Raw genomic sequence first — 23475 nt, forward strand, 5'->3', positions numbered from 1 at the left:
CAACTGAAAATCAACTACCCAACAAAACTGAACATCCTTTTCCAGGGGAAAAATGGACTTTCCGTGAACCAGGGGGAATTTCAAATCTTCCTGTTGAAATGACTAGAGCTGATGATAAAGTTTGACCTTCAAGTACAGGACTCAGGTGAAGCATAGAGAGTGGACAAGAAGGGTAAATTATGAGGGACTTAATGATGATGAACTGCATGTATACTTGCATGGAAAGATGATACTGATAATACTCATATGAGCCCTCTCATTTAATAGAGCAGGTAGAGGAGCTTTTAATAGATGAGGCACAGGAGAGAGATGAATTTGAAGATAGAATATATTGTAAAAATGGAGTCAATGGGTGAAAGGGAAATGTACTGGGAATAAGAGAAAGGAGAGGTAGAATAGGTTAAGATATTTCATATAGCTTTTGCAATGATATGCAAGGAGGGAAGGCAAGGGGGAATGAGGGAAGCTTCATTTTCAGTGGAAATGGCTCGGAGAGGACAGCATATTCGCTCAACAGGGTATAGATACCTAGAAGAAAAAAGGATAGAAGGGAGACAGGGGGATGTGGATGATAGAGGAGAGGGTAGATCATAGGAGAGAATAGTCAGATATAACAAATTTTCTTTTTGACTTTTTGCAAGATGCTAGGATTGGGTGGTCTGTCCAGGACCACCGGGTCAGGTGGCCGTTGGGTCTCTGAGGTGATGTAGACTTGGCGCCTCTTGGCCCCAGGGCTGGTTGGTGCTCTGTCCATTGTGCCACTTGGCTTCCCCACAGCGCATTTTTGAAGAGGTACAGAGTGAAAGGAGAGAGAAAATATAATAGATGGTAGTGGGGAGGAATGGATGGAGGGAATTACAATCAGCCACAGCAACTGTGGAAAAATATGGAAATAACTTCTATGACAGACTTATGATAAAGAAAGTTATCCCCAAGACAGAGCTGGTGGTATCAGAAACACAGACTGAAATATTTTTTTCTCTTTCTTTTACTTTATTTCTCATGAGGTTTTATATTTTTGTGGGAGAGGGGGTATTATGTTTACTCTTAGACAAGAATAAAAGAAAAAAAAGAAAATTTCCTTCAATATGATATGATACTTTTTTCTAATCATAAAAAAGAATTATATTTTTTCAAGGTCTCCAGTGATCTAGGTGTTAAATCTCCTGGCCTTTTCTCAGTACTCATTTAATTTGATTTCTACAACCTTCAACAAAGTTGACCACTACATTACTCTAGGATATACACCATCACTCTAGAGTCAGGGTGGTATTATAGAGTACTGGACTTGAAAGACCTGCCTTCAAATTATGTCTCACATTTATTAGCCATGTGTAAGACCCTAGGCAAGTTATTTAACTTCTATCAGATGCAGTTTCCTGATCTATAAAAAGAAGGTTAGACTAGAGATAGCTTCCAAGGTAATTTCCATTTCTATAGTTAGGATTCTATGATACATGTACTTATAATCTCTCTCCAGAATGCTAGTCCTACATTATCAACTACCTGCTAGCCATCTTCCCCTCTCTTCAAACCACTTCTCTTTCAAACTTCCCTCTTTTTTTATATTAAAGGTACCACTATCCTCCCTACTTCATAAGTTTGAGGTCATCTTCCCCCCCCCCCTCCTCCCTTTCTCATTCTTATATAGCCTATCAGCAGTTACCAGCATTTATTTGATTGTATCACTATGTTATCTACCATACCCTTTTCCACTTTGTTGTTCAGTCATTTTCTCCAGGATAAGGTTCTTATCACCTTTTTCTAGAATAGCTGATCTTCCTGTTGCTATTCTGTTCTCTCTTTCTATTTCTCAGGAAATAATCCTCTTAAGCACAGGTCTGTGCATAACGTTTTCCTCTGGTTAAAAATCTGGATTCTGAACAGTTTTTCCTGTTTTAAAAATAATCATGGTCTTCAAACACATTAAACCAAACTAGTTTACTAAGTTACTGAACCATTCCATCTCTCATTTCTCTGCAAAGAATATCACCAGCTCCTCCCACCCCAATCCCTTATCCCCAGATTGCATAACTATAATTAAGCTAGGTGTCACAGTAGACAAAGTGTCAGAATTGGAGTCAGGAAGACTCATCTTCCTGAATTCAAAAGCCTCAGACATTCACTATCTGTATGACTTTGGTCAAATCACTTTACTATGCCTCGGTTTCCTCATCTTAACATGAGCAGGAAAGGAAATAGAAAACTATTCCATTATTTTTGCCAAGAAAACTTAAACCAAATGGGGTTACAAAGAGTCAGAGAGAACCGAAAAAAAAAAAAACTGAATTTCTTTACCTCAGCTCCTCATAGTATTCAAGTTTCCTCAAGAATCTATCCAGATTCCATCTCCTGTGCTGTCTTTTTGATAGCTCCAATTGAAAGTTCTTTCTCTGAAATTATTTTCTTTTTCAGTTCTCTGTCTGTAAGTTGAATTCCCCCTGCCCCAGAAGCATCTAAGATTCTTGTATACTCCTTCAATTTCATACCCTAGTTCTATCTTTTGAGTTACATTGATAAATACTCTCCTTCCTACATTAGATTTCAGTCGAATTGGCCTTCTTTCTGTTCCCCCACACACAATATTCCTTCTCTTCTTCCCATGCCTTTCCCCCAGGGCTTGCAATATATTTCAACTTTACCTCCCTGAGCTTCTCTCTTCCTTCAAGATACAGCTCAAATACAATTTTACATGAAGTTTTCCTGATGTCTCCCAATGCTAGTGCCCTCTCTCCCAAATTATTTGTTTTTATTCTCTTCATATTTATACTTTAAATATAGGAAAATGTGATTGTCTTCTCCATTAAAATGAGCTTGGCATAGTGCCAATCATAAAGTGGGCACTTGATAAATGCTTGTTGATTGTTGAGTAGATAGAATCAACAATATTTTGATTCATTCAATCAATCAGCTCTAAATTTGTGTTTTGTCCTTCTACATCCAGTCTTTCTTCTCTCATCAACCCTTCTTACAGTTGCCAAAGTGAATAGGTCTGAACATGTCACTTCTTTTTGTCAAGAAAATCTAATGCCTCTCTTGTCTGTAGAATAAGATACAAACTCCTCTATATCTTAAAAAAAGCTTTTTAAGACTTTCACAACTGACTCCAGATTACTTTTGTTTGTCTTTCACACATTCATCCCCTTTTCATAATTTACATTCTCTCCAGGTTGTTGTTTCTAATACCTAGGATGGGCTTGTGTTCTCACTCCAATCTCAAGATTTCCTTCAAGGCTCAGCTCAGGTGATACATCTTCCTACAAGAAACCTATCTTGACCCTCCCTCCTTACCCCACACCAATTTCTAATGTTCTTCTCCAAATATTATTCTATATATCCTTTTTTATGAGAAGCAATGTGGTGGGGTTGCTACAAAGCCACTCTTGAGGCCAAGAAGACCTGAGATCATGTTCTACCCTGGTTTTTGACTTTGAGCAAATCCTAATCTTTAGTGCTGTAGGTAATTCTTTAAGACAGACAATAGTAGAGAAGTGTGCTGACAGACTGCACTTTTGGGGGGGGAATTTTCTCATTTAAGAGTTCTTTGAACTAATGAAAATAACAGATCTAGTTTCCACCCCCCCTCTATACAGTCTCAAGATTAACAAAAACTATTAAGCTACTTAATTATTTTATTATATATAACTATTTAATTATTAAATATCTTTAATATTATGTGCAATACTGTTTCCAATAGAATATGAGTTCCTTGAGGGAAGAAATTGCTGATTTTTTTTTGGAAGAGTGCCTACCACATAGTGAGTCCTAAATATAAATATTTATTGAATCAAGTAAATATTAATTATCAGCAATTTCTCATACTTATGGATGTAAATTACTTGTATTTATGTTATACATTCTTACATTATTATCTATGGTCTGAATTTCATGACATTTATTGTTTTACTGAGCTTCCAAACATAGTCATATGGAAAAAACAAACATTAAGGGAAAACATTTTTAGACAGATATGATTTAGGCTTCTAATGTAAAGCCTATATATTAAAAAAAGTGACAATTTGTCTCTAACTGAGGCATAGTTTTGCTCAAAGTTCTAAAGGAAAGTATTTGTTATTCATACTGCTAAGACCTTAACTGCTTATTTTGAATGTGACAAGTTGTCATATCTTGGAGTGATATGAATATTACAACTGCTCTATGATTATGGGGCAGGGATAATTTATTTGATCATAGACCTAAAATGAGCCTTACTAAAAAAAAAAGGGGGGCCTACACTTTCGTAATAAGCTAATAATATTGTCCAATATTGATACCAACATATGATTTATATTACTTTGCAAAATGATCTTTCATTATTTAGCTGTCATTTTTAAGGCTAACTTCTCAATTATTTTTATCTCCTTAAAGGTGACAGCACTAGGTTTAATTTCTAAAAGTATAAAAAAATTATTGTTTTACAAATATAATTTTCAGTTAATATTTTATCTTTTCATGTTTATTCAAGTTAGGGAAACTTTAAAAAACAAAATTTTGTACACTATCAAAAGTAAACTAGCATGTTTAATTTATCTAGATTTAATCAGATTAGAAGCTTAAGTTCAGTAAAGAAGATATTTCAATGAGCACAATGACTCCAGTACTTAGGGACATGTAGTAGGTGCTTCATAAATACTTATTGACTTACAGACTTCCACAAGAATTCTATAATCCCTAAAATATTTATTATTTTACATTTTAAAATAGAGATTTTACCCAAAGCTGTCTAAGGGCAGCTGTACCGATAAATGGTTTTGTCTTACAATAAAACCTATCAGCCATAGAAAGAGAACAAGTTTTTAGCTGTGGGTGAATAAGTATTTGTTTGGAGTGAAATCTACAACTATTCTTTGCTGTCCTTGAATGGATGATTACTTTGTAGAACTTCCTGCTGGGTAGGGAGTTAAAATGTGAATGCTAGAGGAAAATAGTGTTTTATCCTTCTGGCATTTCATTGAGTAGCATTCTCAGGTACTCTTAGAATCACACAATCTTAGCAAAGAGAAATTTTGAGAGGTTGTCTTAGTCTGTTTTCCAAATTGCTTTTCCTAACTTAAAACAAAATAAAACAACACCACCATTTCAAACCACCAAAAACATGACCTGCTTTGAATAAACTCCAGGGGCAAAACCTATTGCCTTCCTTGGTAACAACATTAAACAACTTTTATACGGTCATGAAATCCTACAGTTTAATCTGAAGAGCTGAGAAAGTGGTTTCTTGGCACAATTCTGCAAAACAGATCTCTTCATAGAGAATTTGGATGAGCAAGATACATTCAAGGAAATGGTGAAGCACCTCATTATCACATTGTCACTGCCATCAGGCCTGATTATATCTCCTGAGGCATTTAGACACTCAAAAGAAAATACCATTTTTAAACTCTTACTGCAATAACTCAGTAGGCCTCCTTTCTACCCAAACAACTCAACAAGAGCTTTGAGAAGGAAGAACATGTAGGGCTCATGTGAACACCATGTATATACACACATTTACACACACACACACACACACACATACACTCACACACAGAGGTAGGGCAATAGTCCTGCTCAGATTTACTATTATCCCTTTGATGATACTATTTATGAACACTAAATGTGAGTGCTAAATACAACTAAAAATCAATGCTCTAATGATCTTATAGAATTCCCTTTTTCTTTTTTTAACTCTGTATTTTAACTCTATCCAACACCTTTGATGGATATACATTTCTCTGTTTAATGACTAATGTGATATTAATAATCAGTGAATAAGTCTATAGGGTGGGCCCAGAGTTGGATGTTACAAAGAGAGAGTGAGAGACAGAGACAGAGAGAGAGACAGAGAGAGAGACAGAGAGAGACAGAGACAGAGACAGAAAGAAAGATAGAGATGGATAGAAACAGAGAGAAAGACAGAGACAGAGAAAGATGCTGAAATGCTTTGGCAAACTATTAAGCAATGATTTTAAAGACCCCTTGCTTTCATCTTAAACAAAGGTTTTATTTTAACATTGATATTCTTACGTATTATCTGAGTCATTCAACTTATAATCATAGCAGTACACAACTAATGAAAGAATCCAAGTTGTGTGTTGCCCAAAGGAGAATGTAAATAATGTACAATATATTACCAAGGAAGAATTACATATAACTGGTGTAAAGACTGTTGTTAGGGATACATGATTAGAAAAAGTGAATTTGTTATAGAGTGAGGGACACTTAACTAATGAATATTATTGTGGTTATGAATGTTACTGTGGTTCACTAGCACCCACACAAATCAAGAGGGCCAGTGGAAGACAAGATTAAAATTGCACAAGATGAGAAAGTAGGAAAGGTCTACAAACTATCTCTGGGGGAAGAAGTTTCACTTCTATAGTTGCATTTTCAGTACTTAGGACAGTACTTTGCAAGAAACAAGTGTTTAATAAGTTTCCTAATTGGATCTTAGAAATCACCAGGTTTGATCTATGGATTTTACAAATATCTTTGCTGACACACCCAAGTCTCCTTCATTCTTCAAACAAAACAGAACAAAAAACCTTCACTAGATCATACTATCTCCTATTGTTGTTCTACACCTCTGTCAAACTACAAATAGTGATCCAAATTCATAATTTAGTTCCTCCCCTTAAGTTCTCTTCTAAACCCGCTGCAATTTAGCTTTCAACAATATCACTCAATTGAAACTGCCCTTTCTAAAATTACCAATGACTTCCTAGATGCTAGATCTGATGTTCTTTTCTCATTCTTCATTTTTTGCATCATTTGTCACTGTAAATCAACCTCTCCTGGAGAATTTCTCCTTTCAGGTTGCTCCTCAACCTTGAGTGGATCATCATTGTTATGTTTACAACTGTGGAAGAAGACTCCAACCTTCTCTTTCTACTTTCTTTAGTTGACCTCATTTACTATTATCACCTTAATTATTATCTTTATGTTTATAACTCTTAGATCTATATTTCCAGACCTATTCTCTCCTAAATGTCAGTCCAGAATTACCAACTGACTACTAGATTCTTTAAAATTAAATGTGCATCCTAAACTCAAAATGTGCCAAACCCTCTTTGAACTTTTTTCTTTTAGTCAAGGACCCATGTTCAAAACTTTGGTGATATCTTCAACCTTTCACTTCTTCACTCACTCTACATATTACAATCAGTTGTCAAATCTTGTCATTTTATCTTCCACATCTCTTAAATACATAATCTTCTCTTCATCCTAGTTTAAGTCCTTATACCTCCCTTAGCTAGCCTATTGCAATGGTCGTCTAATGGATCTCCCTACTTCAAATCTCTCCTTTCTCTAATATATGTATCACATATCTGGCAAACGGATATTCACAAAGCATAAATTTGACCAAATCATTTCCATACTCAATCATTTTAATGGCTCTTAACTACCTCTGGGAGCAAATATAAACTCCTCTTAAAGCCCTTTACATGCCTGTAACCAACCTTTCTAACTTTATTATATATTCCTCTTCTCCATACACACTACGGTCTAGCCAAGATGTCCTTCTTACTATTTCTCACATGGAACTACCTGCTGTAATTGTGTTTCTGCAATGGTAGCTATCCCCGATATACTTCCTCCTCCAATCTGTCTCAGAATCTCCAATTCCCTTCAAGGTCCAGTTCAAGTACCAACATCTACAAGAGGCCTTTCCTGCCTCCCTCACTCCTCTACCAAAATCACTCTTTATTTTATATCCACTTGGGGGCTTCTTAACCCTTTTTGTGTCATGGACATTTCTGGTAGTCTAGTAAGGAATAGGGATTCCTTCCTAGAATAATATCTTTAAATGCATAAAAAAAGATTACAAAGCAAACCAATTATATTGAAATATAACTTTCAAGAAACATTGTAAAAAAAAGTTTCATAGATTCTAGATAAAGCATCCCTCTTTTAGAGTATACATTTATTGAAAACAAGGGTTGATTTTGCTTTTGGTTCTATATTTTCAGTACTTAGCACTATCTTTCATATCCAATAGGCACTTAACACTGACTGTTTGACCCAGAGAAATTAAGTGTCCTGGCCATAGACAGAAAAAAGCAGAACCAGAATTCAAACTTAAATCGCCAAATGCAAATCTAGTACTCTTTGCCCTAGACTGAAGCTAGACTGTGAAGGGCTAGGATTGAATGCTAGAATGAAAAAATTATACTTATTCAGTAGACAATAGGAAATCACCAAGGATTTGTGAATTAAGGAGTGATATGATCAGTGATACATTGAGTTTACCCAATCAACTCTATAAATGATGAATTAGAAAAGGGAAAGAATTGATGCAGGATGAACAATTAAAAGGTTATTCTTATAAGCAAAGTAGAAAAGTTAAAAATAAAGATAAAGACATGTTTCAGATGAACAATGTGCTTTCATCATGTTGAGTTTCAATTGCCAAAGGGGCAACCACATGAAAATGTCCAATGGATTACTGAAAACATGGGACTCGAAATTTGGGGAGATCTAAAGATAAACCTTTGGTAATCATTTGCAGAGTTGACATTATCAAAATTGGTAAGGTTGCTAAGAAAGAATGAAGAGAGAACAGAGTCAAAGAAAGAGCTTTGGAGTTACAACAATGCTTAAGGGCTAGAGGGAGGAAAGAAACAAATGAGCAGCAGGTCAGACAAAGAGCATACAATGTTAAAGGAGTTCAAAGAAGAAGAGAGTATCAAGAAGAAAGGTACGGTCAATAGCAGCAAATGTTGGAGTTCTTTCCTATTCTACAATTATAATTTAATTTTCCCTTCCTAGATAAATTATTTCACAGTCGCCCTTGGAATTTATTTTATTCCTAAACATGTCTCCAAATTATAAAGGTCATTTTAAGTTCTAGTCCTACCTCTCCAGATACCACTTATCACTGTTTCCACTATGCTTTGGTGATATGTGCAAAATTGATGAAAATAATAATAATCTACCTACTTGTAATATCACAAAAGATTATCATTCTAATATTAGAATGTACTGACCAACTAGTATCAAATCCGATATATTTTAACAGAAAATACATTATACTCTACTTTTAAGTTATATATAAATGTTTTAAAAATTCCTTCAAATCTATTTTCTTATTCTATAGTCTGAATATATATGCAAATAACCCAGTGACTATAACTTATTTTCATTATATTGTATTATAGTAAATGTTATATATAAAATGCATATATAAAATATTATATTATAAATAACCCAGTCAATTATAACTGTTATGCTTATTTAATAGTTGAGAAAGCTATAACACAAATATAGTAAAGAAGTTTCCTAGTTCATACAGTTAATTAGTGGTAAACTCAAAGCTTTTCATCATATTACATTGCTTTTTAGTTTACTTTTCAGGTAAATGATGGAAATATCAAAGAATACTAGAACTCAAAATGATTCATATATGATTTTCTATCTTAAGACAGTTACTGATCCAACTTTCCATCTAATCATATATCCTAAAACCTCAGTCCAGATCAGAGATCATCGTCATCAATAGCCTTTCAGAGGCAGTATGCCAAGTCTTCTATTTTTTCACTATCCTGGGGGAAGTCACACTTTAAATCATTATCAGCTAACATCTGAATTATGATTTAACGCATTATCAAGAATTAATTGGCAGCTGAGCCCAGGAGAAGGGAGGAAGGAAGATAAGTAGCAACTGTAGTGGGGGGGGGGGGGGAAGAGTATGGAACTAGGGAAAAAGGAGAAGGCTAGAATGAAGAAACTGGGCTTGATAAAGGCAGACTGGATGATGCTAAAGAGATAATTGATCTACTTCTAATTTTCTAGGATCTACTTTGGCTGTGCTACTCAAAATTATTTTTATTACTACAATGACCGACCCATATGTAGGAATATAGGTAGAGTCCTAAGTAATAATATGAAAACCAAAGAAAAAATCATCAAATTTCCTATCTTGATTTTGAGTTCAGGAAAAATATAAGAACTAAACTTTAGAGTTAGAGAATCTGACCTGCAGGCAGATTTTGCTTCTTTCATGTTTAGTTTTGTGATCTTAATCTCTTTGGGCCTCAGTTTCTTCATCTATAAAATAACAGGGAAATCCTAAAAGGTCTCTAAACTCCTTATCACTTCTAAATCTTATGGTCCTGCGGTCACAAAGGTATTAAACTGCTAAGCCTGGGCTAGACCACACTTCTCCAATTTATTATCTGGGCTACTTAGTTTATTTTGGTCAAAACCCAGTCAAGGTCTCATGCTTGTCCCTGACTGCAGGCAGTCAGGGGAATAAAAAGAAAGAGTATAGATGGATGAACACAAATTCTTCACCACTACTATAAAAACAAAAGGAAATGCTTCAACTGAAGGTCAGGAGTGTCATTTTTTATAGAGGAACAGCACGTTCTGCATGTCCTTTGAGGAAAAACCTTAAATGCTAAAGTCAAGCTAGATTATATCTTTCATTATGCTTTGATCACACAGGCTTTCTGCTCTGTCATAGTAAATTAGATTAGTTGGCTAGAGCTTGTTTTTGATTTGGTCCTGCTAGTTTTATTCAATACTCAATTGTCTTCAAGATGATTCACAAAAATACATTAGGATTTTTTTTTCCTGGAATTTTTCTGGGTAAAAGAGTTAAATTTATAGGACCATGATTTTTTTAAACCCACTCTTTAGATTTTTTTTTAAATGACACTATCCTAGCTTCTTTTTAATATAGTCTCTGGACATTTCACTACTCATGATTCTGTTCTCTAAATGGGAAGCCTTTCAAAAATTCTTGCCAATTATTTTAGTATGTTATGATGCAAATAATCAAGTCCAGTGAATTTTGGATGGATAAGTAATTTAATTTTTGAAAGGGCTGTGTTACTCTGGGCAAGTCACTTAAGCTTTCAGAGCTCCAGACAACTCTCTAATTAATCTAAGTATAAATTACAAAACTGGTGCTGATAAGTATTGGTAGAAGAAATCCTCATACCAATCGAATTACAGGTTGTATTCAAATATCTTAATCAGCTAATATTAATTTCCTTCTGATGGGGGATTCCAATTAATAAGCCCCTGCCCCAACATCTTCCTGGGTCCTTGCTAGAACCAGAAATTCTAGATATGACTTAATGAGTGGCTCTGCATTCCCTACCTCTGCTTTTTCCCAATCGCTTTTGTCTTCTGATTGTTTGATATCAGTGCCCACTGCTTATGGTTATCTTTGCTCTGTTACCTTTTACATGACGATTGGGTCTGGTCTGCTTAAAGATTCAATCATTTATTATCAGCACCTTGGGGCTTCTTTGATATCCAAAAGCCCTTCTTTACAAGCAAGTTTATAATTTAATTATATGTCTATCCATTCTAACTATCCCTTGGTGGTGCCAGCTTCTGACATCCAGACAAGTAGACTTAATTATTTATCAGAAATCATTTTTTCTCTCTTCTTCCTTCTTCTCTCTCTAAATAAGCAAGAATATGTCAGGTCCCTCTTTGCTAGAGTATCTCCCAACTCAGGCCACTGTGCCATCACAGTAACCAAAAAATGCCTACTTGCCTGGGAAAGTGCCTGTGTCTTGTGAATTCTTTCTTAGATATCCAATGCTGAACCCCAGTATTTTAGGGGTGCAAACCTCAACATTTTTGGAGGCCCATATGGGGAAATGTCTGAAGACTGGGATCTCTCCCAGTCAAGGTAAGTCCTTGAATCTCCTGACAGAGCCCCCAGAAGCCTAGAACAATATGGGGCGAACTCCAAAGATAAACTCAAGCGGTGGGTGGTCTTTTTGGTTACTAGACAACCAAAACAGCAACTGGTTTCACTAAGGAGGATGCTTCTTAGTCGCCTAGACCCTTCTCTCTTCTCCCATTCTGGATGTGGATAGCAGAGAGAGTAGTCAGGGGTCATTTTTACTATGGACCAGGCATCCCTCTTTCCCCCTCTCCCTAAGTTAGGGAACTCTTCACCTTTAAGACCCCGAGGAGAGTCACAGACAGATGAGACATTTCTGCTATTCATGGTGTACATTCTATTAACCAAACAACCCCTGATAGTGATGGAGCAAGAACAGAAGGGCCTAAGTATTGAAACAATTCAAAGTATTGAAACAATTCAGTCTCTGACAGTTTAAGTTGCTTTTGTCTAGTTTCTATGCTATTTAGAGGATTATATGAAAATTTTTAAACTCGCAGGTAATTATGTAACTAGTAAATCTAATCTGGCATAAGATTTTTTTTTTCAGCTAATGCTTCTAATTATTATCTATCTCTGTGTTTTGGTTGATCAGCTCAGCTTCTCTATCTTCCTTCCCCTGCAAGGGGAAGAGTGCCTTCTTGTTTTCTTCTTTCTACTTTCTTTTCAAACTAGAGAATGGGGATAATTAGGCTTTCCCAATGGACATGTGGCTAAGAGGCTGATAGACTGTTTACCTGTAAATAAGCCACCTTGGAAGGGAGAAATGTGCTCTCTTAATTCTTACTTTTAAGTTTTTAAACCAAAAGTTCTTCTCTTGAGTTTCCAGTAGTGTCTCCCTCAGGAGAGCTGCCTATACTAACTCGATTGCCTGTTTGTTTTTTTACTTACAGTCAGAGAAAAAGACCTTATTTGAAGCTTAAATGTCCAGCTCCTATAAGAAAGACATCTTAGGAATGTAGCTTGAAAATGCTTTATAAGGTCTGTAAGTTATTGAGATTTTGATTAAAAGGGTTTTTTTTGGGGGGGGTGTCAATGAAAGTTTTGTAATTTAATTTAATGATTAAGGTAAAGAGATCAAACTAACAACTCTGAATCTCCTCTATCAAAAGATCTTAAAATCTCACATTTCTTCTTCCAGGATTTCTTTCCCTCCTCATTCTTGCTGAGAGATCTTGTGGTCTTGTTGTTAGGATTCAGCGCTTTCACCATAGAGGTATGAGTTTGAGTCCCAGGTAGGGAACTAATTTACTTCCTCCCCATTCCTCTGTGACATTTTTCTCTTTCTCTGCATGATCAAGGGCTGTGAGATTGCATACCATAAAAATGGTGACACCAATCTCACCGCAGCTACTTTTCTGGCAACTCCTGTACCATCATATGCTCAAAATTAAAGGTGAAAAAAAAGTACAAAAATCTACTTTACAAAGTTTCCTGAAAGTATAGGAGGCCCATATGCTCTAAGTCTTTCCTATCCCTGTATGGGTGGTCTTGTGTCAAATTCAAATGGTCCTAAGTATGATGAAGAAATTAGGGGCAAATTTGATTTTGTTTAAATAAAAAGATGAGATATGAAAGGTTTTTTTAGTAACCTGATTTTGAAAGTTGAAAGTTAATGTACAAAATATATTGTGCAAAAAAAAAAGAGAAAAGTTTTCCTTTTAGAAATCAATCTATCAGTTTAAAACAGAAGATAAAATCTGCATGCAATTTAGTGAGTAGGAGCAGCCTACAGGCTGTTCTTCAGTTAATTCAGTCCTGCTATATCTGCTATCCAGAGAAGTGGATTTTTACCTACAATTAAGAGGGAATTAAATACTAAATTTTCAATCTGTAAGCTTACAGCTCTCATAGAAATTTCTAATCTTAAAGAACAAAAATTGGAGACTTGCCATTGTAATATATCAAGCTATAGGTTAATATTTTTTAGGTTGTTTTTTTTTTTTTGTAAGGTAAACAGGGTTAAGTGGCTTGCCCAAAGCCACACAGCTAGGTAATTATTAAGCGTCTGAGGCCAGATTTGAACTCAGGTACTCCTGACTCCAGGGCCAGTGCTCTATCCACTGTGCCACCTAGCCACCTTACTATAGGTTAATTAATATTAAGAAGCATCTAAATTATTGTAATAAGTAATAGTTATATCACAGTTACAAAATTCAATTCCTGAAGAATCTCATTTTTTTCTTCTTGAGGATGGTATGAGTATATTTAGAGAAAAATATAAAAACTTGTGAAACTAAAATGTGAAATTCATCTAGTTATGGAATTAAGGTTAAGAAACGTTTTTATGCTATTTGCTTAGTTCTAAGAAGTAAGTTTTCTGAATGAAAACATTATATTCTTTTGTCATCTCACTTGAAAATATGATTTATCTTACATTTGTTTCATATAAAATTAGAATACCTCTAGAACTATATCACCTAAGATGTTCTCATCGTTTAAAAGAACTCTGAAAGCAATAGTTTGTTTATTTGAACATGGTTAATAACTGAACATGTTTTACTATAGACACCATTAAATAGACTCTATATCTATATGCAGTTTGGGATTATTGTATTGATACATTTCAAATCTTTTTTTTTGTTATAAAGTACTTTGAAGTAGTACAGTAGTGATAAAATGAGTTGTAATTTTCCTATGATGATGTCTTGCTGTTACCACTATGAGATCATAGTTAATATGTGATCTTTGTAAGTTGAACTCACCTGAAGTTTGGAATATTAGAATTTACTATTTAAAAGTCTTAGGAGACTGTAAATTGGCCTTCCATCTGAATCTGGTCAAGGAATGCTATTTGGGTCAATGAACAATGATGCCAGCAACCCTATGAGATTTTTTGACATACAAACTGTAGGTGATTGGGAGGACTGGGAGAACAACTATTCGGCAAGTTCCAAAGTGTGTTTCTTCTAAGTCTGCTTCCCCAACATGACATTTGCAATGTCTTACCCGGCAGACCTTACGTCCAATAGCATGTAGCTGTCCATGTAAACTTGCCTGGAAGCTGACATTCAAGTAAATAAGGGGACTTCTCCCACATGTCCCAGGTCTTTATGGTAAATTATTATAATCATTGTCAGGTTGTCAGTATAGTAGGCATTATTAGGTCAGGGCTGAAAGTTAAACCATTTTGGCCTACAGTTTTCTAAAATCTATTAGACAACTAAGCAAGTGACATCTGCTACTGGCTACATGTTTCTATGATAACTGAGATAGATCCTTTGATTTCCCACAATGCTAAGGGGATTTTAAGTAAAATGATAAAGAGCTTGTGACATCATCTTGTGATTTTCTATAACATTCTCAGTTACTGTTTTAAGGAAGGAATAATGATTCAGCTACTTATATCTGAAGAAGAATAGTCTGTGTCCATCTTAAAATTGTCTTAAAAGGAAATCCATTTTCAGCTAAGGATTTTAAATGATTTTAAACACTGACAAAAAGTTATAAATATTTAACTCATAATACACTGTTCTAAAATAATTATACAAACTCAGGTCAGTGCGGCAACTTTCATGTGCTAAAGCAAATCTTACTCTTCTAATGAGGGAAAAGCCACAGGATATATGCTGGATATACTGACAACCACCAACTGACTCTAAACTTTGCCAGAATCATGAAGTACTAATTTTATATATATATTTCTGTATTTGTGTTCTTTCCTTAGCTATTGTTTTATGTCATTCTGGCCTCTCACAAAGCTGTCAAACTTGAAGGTCTCCCCAGCTGGACTCAAATTTCTAGTATAAAGCCTGTGCTGCCCTCTATTCTGCAAGACATTCCTGAATTTGTCACTGGGTCATTGGAAAATATTACTCTCCTAATCTGAAAAAAAAAAACACCTTATGAAAGAGAGTGATGACTTCCCCTTCTCTTAAATCCTGTTGGTTACTGTTAGTTTTTTTCTGCCACTATGCCTTTTCTCTTCACATCATTGTTTTGCCTCCCTCTCTACTTTCTTCTTGTCAGTCAAAGGCCTTCTGAACTCTCCCTCTTGGAATAATAACTTCCTAGCTGATTTAGGTACGACTGTGGCAAATACCCACTGAAACTGCTGAGTGTCACCCCTACCTTGTTCCCATTTACTTTCACCACACCTCTATGGAACACTTAATTCTAATGAAGCTCCTTGCTTTATGGCTGAATGAGACTCTCATCTGCTTGTCCTAAATCCTGTACCTCTGAGACTCTTTAGTTTTTTGTTGTCTGATCTAACCTGAGAAGGGAAATCGTAGCCCTCAAAGAACCACCTTTTGTACTTCACACTGGGGACCCAATGGAACTCATTCTACTTGCACAGTAATGACCTCTTATTTGTTTGTTTCTTCCAGACTACAAATTTCCAGATAATCACTTGCGATAGCTATCAACAAATTCCAACAGTTTCCTTGAACTTAACAGCTGAAAATTCAGATCCCTCTCTAGAGATCCGGTTTGAAATATTTCCCCTCCCATCTTCATCCTAGTGTCAGCCTGAAGAAGTTACCTTCTGTCCTTCATCCCATGAAAAGCATTTCATTCCCATATCTCTAAAGGGAAGGCTTATAAGGGGGTCCCAATTAATAAGACCCCTTCCCAACATTTAGATCTGGTCTGAGTGTCTTCCCAGGTGCTTGCTAGAACTGGAATTAGCTAATTAGCTATGATAATTATTGGCTCTATAGTTCCTACCTCTGCTTTTGCCCAATGTTTTTTTTTTTTTATTTCTGGCTGTTTGTTATCAGTGCCCACTGCTCAGTCATCCCTGCCCTTTTATCTTTTACATAAGGATCAGATCTAGTCTGCCTAGAAACTTAATCACTTACTCTTAACAACTGGAGGCTTCTTTGCTATCCAACAGCCCTCCTTAAGAAGACTTCTAACTGTCCCTTGGTGGTGCCAACTTCTGACATACAGACCCACTTCAAACTGACAATTATTTATCTGAGATCATTTTTTCCCCTCTCTTCCTTCTTCTCTCCCTATATAAGCAAGAGTATGTCAGATTCCTCTTTGCTAGAATATCTCCCAGCTCTCAACCCACTGTGCCATCATAGTGTCCAATGAAATGCCTACTTGTCCAGGAGAGAGCCCACGTCTCAAGAATTCTTTCTCAGACATCTTACACTGGACCCTCAATATTTTGGTCATGTGAACCCCAGAACTCCTAAAAAATATCTGTCTTCAAGGTGTTTATAGCTTGATCCCAGTCTCTGCAATATGAATATTTTTCTTTATCAACAAGATGATCTGTCTTTGCAAAGATAAAAATGAAATAATGTGCACAAAGTGCTATAAATAGTAAAAGTAGGTATGAGAGGCAGGATTTGGATCATATCTTCCTTTCTCCAGTCAGCTATATATTCACTTAATTACAATGACACTCAAAAAACATTCTGCAACTTTAAAAGAGTGTTAATTATATTTATGGACATTATAGACATCTATGAAGTCTTCTCTCAAGACTTGGCTTTCCATATCACAATTTGAGGATCTAGTCCCTTTTTTTCCCCTAATTTCTTTCCAAGGAAAGAATAATGGAAACATTAGCTACCTCTGACTTTTTGATTTTTATCTATTGTTTGTTCTGCCTTCCCATAAAAAAAAACACATTTTCTTTTACCCTCATGTTCCTACTAAAAAAAAAAAAACCAAAACTTAATTTCAGCAGAAAAAAAATAGACAGCACAAGACTAATTGCTCTGAGCTCACAGATATTAAACCGGTCACAACAGCTACCCCCAAAGACACACACACACACACACACAAAACACACAAAAGGGTCACAAAACGCTGAAATGTGAGGAGAAAAAAACTTGCTTCTCTTTCTCATCATAAGCAACAATTCTAGCCCATTATGAATAAGTTGAAATAGTGGACTTTTCAGTTACCCGATCATATGTTTCAATATCTAATTAGGCAAAGAGAGGAATTATCTTTCTGGAAACATGGAAGAAACCCCAAAGGCTCATATTAGAACGCATCCACTGCAGACCCATACACAATCCCGTTATTACAACAGGAAAAAAAAATAAAATCGGGTGCAATGCTGTTTGTAAATGTGCCAAATACCACATAGGAAATACATACACAGCACATTATCCCAAGTTGGAGAAGTGAGAGAGTCGGGATGCGGTCATATTGTGTAAATAGAGGAGGGCGAGTATGGGGCAGAGCTGCAGAAGTGCAAGCAGAAGGGGTGGGACTTGCAGCTATTTGCAAAAATGCCTGTTTTCTTTTCCATTCATTCTCTCGGTTTGGGGGTCTGACAGCATTCCGTTCTAAAGCAGTACCTGGAGGGCCCCCCCTTAATGAATAGAAGGCAACACTGGTTGCAGCCCAGGATTTGGATTTTAACAGCTGCACCCCTTCCCTGCATTCTAAGGGCCTCGGGGGGGCACGGTCCCTTCTTTTTGTCCCAAGCTAGAAAATCGCACCAATTGCCGCGGCTTAGAGGCGGCTGCCCCCCCTTAGCTCCCCTCCGTGTGCGGTGCCGGGTGGGCCCCCCCGCTGCCCGCCCCGCCAAGCCGCGGGTGCCAGCCTCGCCTCCCCGCCCGGGGGCAGCCGGAGCCGCGGGAGGGGCGGCGCGGAGGCGGTGGGCTGCTCACCGGTGAACGCCCCGGGCGCCCCCGCCTGCTGCTGCTGCTCCTCCTCCTCCTCCTCCTCCTCCTCCTCCTCCTCCTCCTCCTCCTCCTCGCCGTCCTCGGACTCGGCCCGCGCCGGCTCCCGGGCGAAGTTGACCCCGCGGCCCGGGGCGGCGGCGCCCTTGGGCCGGCTCTCGCGCTGCAGGCGGCCGAAGTGCTGCAGGGCGAAGTCCAGCAGGTCCGCGGGCCGCTGCCTCAGCACCTCCACCGTGAAGCCCTGCAGCAGCTCCGTGAGCCCCGCCGGGATCTCGATGCCGCTCATGGCGGCGCCCCCGGGCCGCTGCCCGCTCCGACGGGCCGCTGCCCGCTCCGCCTGCCCGCCCGCGCCCTGGCTCCGCGCGAGCTGCCGGCGCGCACTGGGGCCCCGCGGGGGCGCCCGCCCCGTCTCGGCGCGGCTCCCGGCCCCGCCCCCGGCACGTGACCCGCAACCATGGCAACCGGCGCCTCCCGCGTCCCTCCTCCCTCCCCTCCGCCGGGGGTCCCAGGCCGCGCCCTGGGCACCTCCTCCCGCCTCCCCCTCCACGACTTCCAAACTTCCCGCGCCCTCCTCCCCTCCCCCACCCCCTCGAAGCAATGCCGCCTTTCGCACCTTCTGTTTTCACCTTTGTTTCACGCCCGCTGAAGCAGTGTTCACCTTATAAAGTTAAGTGTCCTATCTTCCTCTTCTTATTGCAAGCGTCTCCTGTCTTCCTCTTCTTATTGCAAGCGTCTCCTGTCTTCCTCTTCTTATTGCAAGCGTCTCCTGTCTTCCTCTTCTTATTGCAAGCGCTTTCTGCTCATGCAATTCCCTCCCCTGATTGGAGAAATCCTCTCAGAAGCTCAACTTAAGGGGAACAGTCGTGTCAGTGACATCTCCTTTTCTCTGTACTGCATTCTGTCACAAAAGCAGCTAAATTAGTATTACTTTATAGACTATTGTAAATTCACACATCGCTTTGCAGCTTTAATCTCATTTTATCCTCCTAAGACTTCCAAGAGTTAAAGTGCTATTCTTGTCACCATTTTAGGGATGAGGACGCTAAGGAACTTAGAATTTTAAGTGATTTCCCTTGGGGTCACACAAGGACTGAGGCTGTCGCTTCATGGTTCTACCTCCAACTCGACTCAGCATGTACCATTAGTTTTGTTTTTATTTTTTTATTTTTTTTTTTTACAAGGCAATGGGGTTAAGTGGCTTGCCCAAGGCCACACGACTAGGTAATTATTAAGTGTCTGAGACCGGATTTGAACCCAGGTCCTCCTGACTCCAGGGCTGCTGCTCTATCCACTGAACCACCTAGCCACCCCTGTACCATTAGTTTTTTTAAAATTTTTTTTAGTTTAGGTTTTTTTTTAGGTTTTTTTACAAAGCAATGGAGTTAAGTGGCTTACCCAAGGCCACACAGCTAGGTAATTATTAAGTGTCTGAGACCGGATTTGAACCCAGGTCCTCCTGACTCCAGGGCTGCTGCTCTATCCACTGAACCACCTAGCCACCCCTGTGCCATTAGGTTTTTTAAAATTTTTTTAGTTTAGTTTTTTTTAGGTTTTTTTACAAAGCAATAGAGTTAAGTGGCTTACCCAAGGCCACACAGCTAGGTAATTATTAAGTGTCTGAGACCAGATTTGAACCCGGGTACTCCTGACTCCAGGGCTGGTGCTCTATCCACTGAACCACCTAGCCACCCCTGTACCATTACTTTTGAGACAAAGACCAAAGTGGTTTAGTGACCAACTCTCCTTCTCTGTGGTTCGGAAGGCCGCATGGAAAAATCAACCTGAGATGATCAAAGTGGCAGCTAGATGATTCAGCTAATAGAGTGTGGGGTGGGAATCAAATCAGGAAGATACCTCTTCATGAGGTCAAATCTCACCTCAGACACTTACTAGTTTTGGGATCCTGGGCCCTTGCTTGCCCTCAGTTTCTTCATCTGTAAAATGAGGTAGAAAAGGGAATGATAAACCAAGAAAACCTTTAATGGGGGCTGAAAAAATAACACAGCAACAGCAGATAAATTCAGGGGCAAAACACTTTACATGTCTGGTCTGCACTTAAAACTTGGTTAGTAAATACTAATCTGACTTGGATGGCATTATCATCAAGTGATAATAATATGATAAGATAAAGAAGCAATAAGGATATTAAAATTATTAATCACTAATCAAATCTAAGATTCTTTTTTAATTAATTTATTCTTATTTTGTACAAATGTTTTTTTATACATTACTAAAATATTCTTGTTTAAGAGTAAACGTAACACTCCCTCCCCCCAAGAAAATATAGACCCGCATAACTGATAAAGGGGAAAAAGTAAAATTAAATAATAACAACAACAATAATAATAATGATAATAATAATAATTGTAGGTATGGCCAGGTAGTGCAGTGGATGGAGCACTGTTCCTGGAGCCAGGAGCACCCAAGCCCAGATCCAGCTCCAGACACCCAACAATCACCCAGCTGTGTGACCCCATCCAAGTCATCCCAATCCCATTGCCCTACGAACCCCGCCCAAGAAAAGACCCAAAATAAAATAAAATAGTAATAATAATAATACTAGGGGCAGCTGGGTGGCAGACAGATCACTGGCCCTTGATCCAGGAGCACCCAGGTCAAAATCCAGCCTCAGACACCCAACAATCACCCAGCTGTGTGGCTGCAGGCAGGCCACCCAGTCCCATTTACCCTGCAACCCCCCCAGAAAATAATAAGAATAATAAAAAATGTGCTTCAGTCTCTGTTCCAACACCACCAGTTCTGTTGCAGGTGGATCACATTCTTTATAAGTCCATGGCAAAAGTTACTTCCATATTTTTCCACTGTTGCCATTGCTGATTGCAACTCCCTCCTTTCATATTTCTCCACTACCATGAACTATATTTTCTCTCTCCTTTCACTCTGTCTCTGCTGTAGGGTAGTTGAGTGGCGCAGCAGACAGATCCCTGGCCCTGGGGCCAAGAGGCCCCAAGACCCCATACCACCCCTTAGGCCCAGCATCCACCCTGCACTATGGTCCCAGACAGGCCATCCAATCCCTACCCCTTGCAAGAAGTAAAAAAAGAAAATGTGTTATATCTGACCACTCTCCCCCCATGGTTCATCCTCTCCTCCATCACTCACATACCCCCCCTTCCCCCTGTCCCCCCTTCTCTCCTTCTTACTCAAGATGTCTATACCCAATTGAGTATATATACTGTTTCCTCTCCTAGCCACCTCTAATGAGGGCAAAGATTCCCTCATTTCCCCTTTGCCTTCCCCCCTTCCATATCATTGCAATAGCTCATTGTAATAAAAAAATCTTATTATATGAAATATCTTAGCCTGTTCCTCCTCTCCTTTTTCTTTCTCCCATTACATTTCCCTTTTATCTATTGACTCCATTTTTATACCACAATATATCTTCAAATTCAATTTTCTCCTGTGCTTCATCTATAAAAGCTCCTTCTACCTGCTCTATTAACTGAGAAGGTTCATATGAGTATTATCAGTATCATTTTTCTATACAGGAATAAATGTAGTTCATCATTAAGTCCCTCATATTTTCCTCTTCTCCTCCACTCTCTATGCTTTGCCTGAATCCTGTATTTGAAGATAAAACCTGTTCAGCTCTGGGCATTCCAACAGGAACATTTGAAATTCCCCCAGTTCATTGAAAATCCATCTTTTTCCCTGGAAGAAGATATTCAGTTTGCTGGGTAGTTGATTCTTGGTTGCATTCTAAGCTCTTTTTGCCTTCCAGTATATTATATTCCAAGCCTACGAGCTTTTTTTTTTTTAGGTTTTTGCAAGGCAAGTGGGGTTAAGTGGCTTGCCCAAGGCCACACAGCTAGGTAATTATTAAGTGTCTGAGACCAGATTTGAACCCAGGTACTCCTGACTCTAGGGCCAGTGCTTCATCCACTGCGCCACCTAGCCGCCCCACCCTATGAGCTTTTAATGTAGTTGCTGCTATGTCCTGTGTGATCCTGACTGCAGCTTGATGATATTTGAACTGTGTCCTTCTGGCTGCTTGTAATATTTTCTCTTTGACTTGGGAGTTCTGGAACTTGTCTATAATATTCCTAGGTTGTTTCTTTCTTTTTTTTTTTTTGGATCTGTTTCTTGAGGACATCGGTGGATTCTCTCCATTTCTATTTTGCCCTCTGCTTCTAGGATATCAGGGCAATTTTCCTGTAATAATTCTTTGAAAATGATGTCAAGGCTCTTTTCCTGGTCATGACTTTCAGGTATTCCAATAATTTTTAAATTATCTTTCCTAAATCTGTTTTCTAGATCAGTTGTTTTTTCAATGAGATGTTTCACATTTTCTTCTAATTTTTCATTCTTTTGGTTTTGAAGTATTGAGTCCTGATTTCTCATAAAATCAGCAATCTCCCTGAGTTCTATTCTTTGTCTGAAGAATTTGTTTTCTTCAGAGCACTTTCTTATCTCCTTTTCCATCTGGCCAATTCTGCTTTTTAAATCATTCTTCTCCTCAATAACTTTTTGAACTCTTTTATCCATTTGACCTATGATGGTTTTTAACATGTTATTTTCTTCAGCATTTTTTTGGATCTCCTTGACTAAGCTGCTGACTTCATTTTCATGTTTTTCCTGCATCTCTCTCTCTCTCTCTCTCTCATTTCTTTTTCCAATTTTTCTTCTTTCTCCATCACTTGATTTTCAAAATCTTTTTTGAGCTCTGTCAAGGCCTGAGCCCAATTTGTTTTACTTTTTTTTAATATTTATTTATTCTCTTTTTGTACAATTTTTTTATACATTAATAAAATATTCTTGTTTAAGAGTAAACAGAATACCCCCTACCCCCACAAAATATAGACTCACTTGAGCGATAAAGTAAAGGGGAGAGAAAAAAATTAAAATTAAAAAAATAATAGTAATAATTGTAGGTATGGCCAGGTGGCGCAATGGAAAGAGCCCCAGCCCTGGAGCCAGGAGCACCAGAGCCCATATCCGGCCCCATACACCCAACAATCACCCAGCTGTGTGACATGCAAGCCACCCCAACCCCACTGCCCTGCAAAAACCAAAAAAAAAAAGGAAAAAAAAGACCCAAAATAAAATAAAATAGTAATAATAATAATAATAGGGGGTGGCTGGGTGGTGGACAGAGCATTGGCCCTTGAGCCAGGAGCACCTGGGTCCAAATCTGGCCTCAGACACCCAAAGATCACCCTGCTATGCGGCTCCAGGTAGGCTACCCAGCCCCATTTGCCCTGCACCGCCCCCCCCCAAAATAATAATAAT

The 23475-nt window shown here is 38.2% G+C and overlaps 1 protein-coding gene across 1 annotated transcript in view; it reads right to left on the bottom strand.

The window, feature by feature from the left end:
• PRKAR2B (protein kinase cAMP-dependent type II regulatory subunit beta) overlaps positions 1–18526 on the bottom strand; it is a 148966-nt gene extending 130440 nt beyond the window's left edge. Inside the window, exon 1 of the mRNA XM_074193939.1 lies at positions 18214–18526. Coding sequence (XP_074050040.1) covers positions 18214–18511 — 298 coding nt within the window. The 5' untranslated portion in view covers positions 18512–18526. The remainder of the gene's footprint in view (positions 1–18213) is intronic.
• Positions 18527–23475: the final 4949 nt, after the last annotated feature.

This window comes from Macrotis lagotis, chromosome 7 (genome assembly GCF_037893015.1).
Source record: "Macrotis lagotis isolate mMagLag1 chromosome 7, bilby.v1.9.chrom.fasta, whole genome shotgun sequence".
NCBI classification, from domain to species: domain Eukaryota; kingdom Metazoa; phylum Chordata; class Mammalia; order Peramelemorphia; family Peramelidae; genus Macrotis; species Macrotis lagotis.